Source organism: Triticum aestivum, chromosome 7B (assembly GCF_018294505.1).
Source record: "Triticum aestivum cultivar Chinese Spring chromosome 7B, IWGSC CS RefSeq v2.1, whole genome shotgun sequence".
Taxonomy (NCBI): domain Eukaryota; kingdom Viridiplantae; phylum Streptophyta; class Magnoliopsida; order Poales; family Poaceae; genus Triticum; species Triticum aestivum.
In genome coordinates, this window is record NC_057813.1 from 727,214,055 (window position 1) to 727,217,484 (window position 3,430).

The window sequence follows — 3,430 nt, forward strand, 5'->3', positions numbered from 1 at the left end:
TCGGCCACAAGCCTAAACACAATCTGAACATCACTCCAACTCCAACTTCTTCACGTACAGACTCAAATAGTGAGTACTACTATTCAGACATGTCATGCAAAGTTAACCGGACAACGTTAATGTTCCAATCAAACTTATCTAATCATAACTATCATATGTTTGGATTATTCCAATAGAAAGATGGAGCCCTCATCCACGAAGTGGTTTCAGATTGAAACACAACATTGAAAAAGGAAAGCATTTTGCACTAACTTCATAAGAGAAACAACATGTTCAAAATACATGGGAAAACATGTACTACTACGCTGGTTCGGTACGTAGTACATACCAGGAAAACCCACTGTTTACACTAATGCAAACTATGTGACAAAAAACCTGGTAGGCTGTACGACAACTTCATTACAACTTGAAGAATAGTAGTACGTGTTGTTGCCACAGGCCTCTCTCTCTCGCGGACGTAGAAGATGAACCGGAGGAGACCAGCACAGAGTCTTGCCGGCGACGAACGCCGCCACGGGCGCACCAACGCCCAAATATTTTCTCTTTTCAGCTGGCTCACCAAACAAACATGACTACAATGTGTTATATACAGGAGACCCACACACGGCCAGATGGGCACTAACTCCACGCATGCACTAACCACTTTAATAGAAACTCAGCAAGACCAACTCGCAACAACAAGAGGAGAGCGATGACTCAATTGTATTGCACTCCGACCGTGAACTGCAACTGATTGGACTCGAGGCGCCTTTTGTTATCCCACTTTAGGTTATCCAGTACATCATCCACTGCAGATTTTTTGTGTTTATTGCAAGCGATCGTCACCCTTTTCAGCTTCCTCAAGTGCTGGATGCCAACAATTCTCCTCCCATAATCGTCCAAATGCAAATAAAGCTCCTCGAGCATATCCATGGACCCATGCTCAAATTTGACCACTTCGGTATGCCGGCAGTTAGCTGAGAGGTCCCTCAACGCCGGAAAGTTATGGGTAGTACGTGCAACCAGCTCTTTGTCAACGTAGGCATTATCCAACATGTTGATTCTCTGCAGGATGGGCAGCTTGCACAGGACGCCATATACTTGGTCCATTCTAAGCCATGAGCCAATAATGTTAACGTCAACGAGATTGTGCAGTGATGGGACCCAGTGGGGAAACTCATCCATGGCACCATCCAGGTAAAGATATTGGAGGAGCTTCGGTGGCGACGGCATGGCATTGAGAAAGTTGATCGACCTCTTGTTAAAGCGGCCAATCCCGAGGCTTCGAAGGGAGTACAGCTTGCTGATGGACTTGACAAGTGCATCAAGAATAGCCTGAGTACTTCCACTAGATTCTTCAACAAAGATAGTTACATCACGCAAGTCTCCTAGTTCACCCAGGTCTTGTGCAACTCGAACATCCTTTATAACTACACAATCAATATTCTGCAGTGCTTTCATTTTACGGATCCCAACAGGAGGAGTCCACATAGTGTACCACTGTGCCCTATGGCGGAATCTCAGATACTCGAGTTTCTCTAGCCTTGTCATGGTTTCTGGTAGCTTGAGAAGCAGTGTGCCGGCCACGTCAAGCACTTGCAAATGCTCTAGCTCACCCACTTTCTCAGGCAGCAGACTGATATCGGTACCCTTCATACTCAAGAACCTTAGGAGGTACATCCCGCAGATATCCTTCACATGTTTGTTTTCCAGGCCCTTGCAGTCCTCCAGATCAAGTACCCTCAGTAGGGTGAACTGGCCTAGCCGATCAAGTAGCTTCTTCTCTTGGAAATCAAAAATGCTTAGTGAACGAACCTGCTGCACTTCTAACCTCTCCATGCTATTTCTCTTACCACGCCTTCCTGATGCCCCCCCGTTCATGGATGTTGAGTCATTGTTGGCTCCTGCATGTACCGAGAGGCGACGAATCCTGTCGTATGACATCCCTTCATATTGACCACCCGATAGGCTAATAAAGTTTGCCTCCAAGGATTTGGATACCATGACCTCAAGCAGCATGTCATGCACCCGACATGATGTCCACTTTCCATTGTAGCCGAGGGACAAGACTGAATCAATCATGCTCCTACTCGACAGGTCATCGAAATAACCTTCTGCAATCTCCAACAAAGTCAAACCCCGCTTCTCCTCGACCAATCCTTCTGCAATCCATTTGTATAAGAGCCGATCCCTAGGGATCTCAAAATCCTCTGGAAAAATACTAAGATACATCATGCAACCCTTGAGGTGATAAGGTAGGTGGTTGTAGCTGAGTGTGAGTATCTGCCTCATCCCTTCAAGGGTAGGGTTGCTCTCCATTTGTGAACCAATTGATTTCCATACAGTTTCCCACATATCTTTCCTCTCCGGATATTTGTAGCTCGCCAAGAGGCTGGCGATGCTAACAATGGCCAATGGCAACCCAGCACACTTCTTTAGAATTCTCTTCATTATATCTTCTAGCTCTTCATTGTGACTTATATTTTCCATCTCCTTGGTATGGGAGGCCTTATCCATTGAGGAGCCAAATGCTCTACTACGAAACAACTCATTGGAGTCTTCATCTGTAAGTGGCTTCATATGATGGATGTAGTGTTCGGTAGCACTAACATCACTGCATTCTTTGGCCACAGTCTTTATCCGAGTGGTCACAATGATTCTGCTGCCAGGCTTGCCATCTGGCAACGTAGACCTGATTGCATCCCATGCTGCTATTGTCCATACATCATCGATGACTATGAGGTACCTGGTTTCATTGGACATTCTAGAGTTAGCATAGTTGTACTTATGTGCAACAAAATAACAGTTATTAGTCACTCCCTACAGTACAATTGTACATCACTTTAATTAAAGAATAGTATTAATCAACCTGTGCATCAACACATGCTAGTGATCCCCATATCTATAAAATTATTATATAAATTCAATATATAATGAAACCTGTTAATATACTTTGGTAATAGAAACTTACAAATTCTCGAATCTAAATTAAATAAACTGAAATATAATGCACAATTTCTATACAAATGAAACGATGGGAGCGAAAAGGATAATATCAAGGTTTAGTCCCACAAAAGGATTGATACAACAACGGGAGGGAAATAAAATATCAAGGTTTTATCTAACAAAAAGGTTAATGTAATCTAATCGAAGGCATGCACATTCATACAATCATCATAGTTGTGCCATCTGAAACAAACTTGGACACTTATATCATACTTATGTAGCCTGAAAGATTCCAAGTTTGCCTCATACACATGATAACCTAATTAAATTAAGGAAGATGCAATGACAATGAAAGGAAAACATCCAAGAGAAGTTACTGCTAAAATTTGAATATTGTTTCAGTCGTGATAACAAAAATATCTTTGAAGACTCAGATTTTCTAGTTGGAGAACATTTTCCCCCAAACTAACACTTCTTTTGTATAAGGTTAAAAAGTTACACTGTT

At 42.8% G+C, this 3,430-nt stretch overlaps 1 protein-coding gene across 1 annotated transcript; it reads right to left on the minus strand.

Annotated features, from left to right (window-relative positions):
• Positions 1-600: 600 nt before the first annotated feature.
• Positions 601-2,742, minus strand: LOC123163148 (disease resistance protein Pik-2-like). Its single transcript, XM_044580908.1, has one exon. It carries the CDS (start codon positions 2,740-2,742, stop codon positions 697-699), a length of 2,046 nt encoding a protein of 681 aa, XP_044436843.1. The 3' UTR covers positions 601-696.
• Between the last annotated feature and the right edge of the window lie 688 nt (positions 2,743-3,430).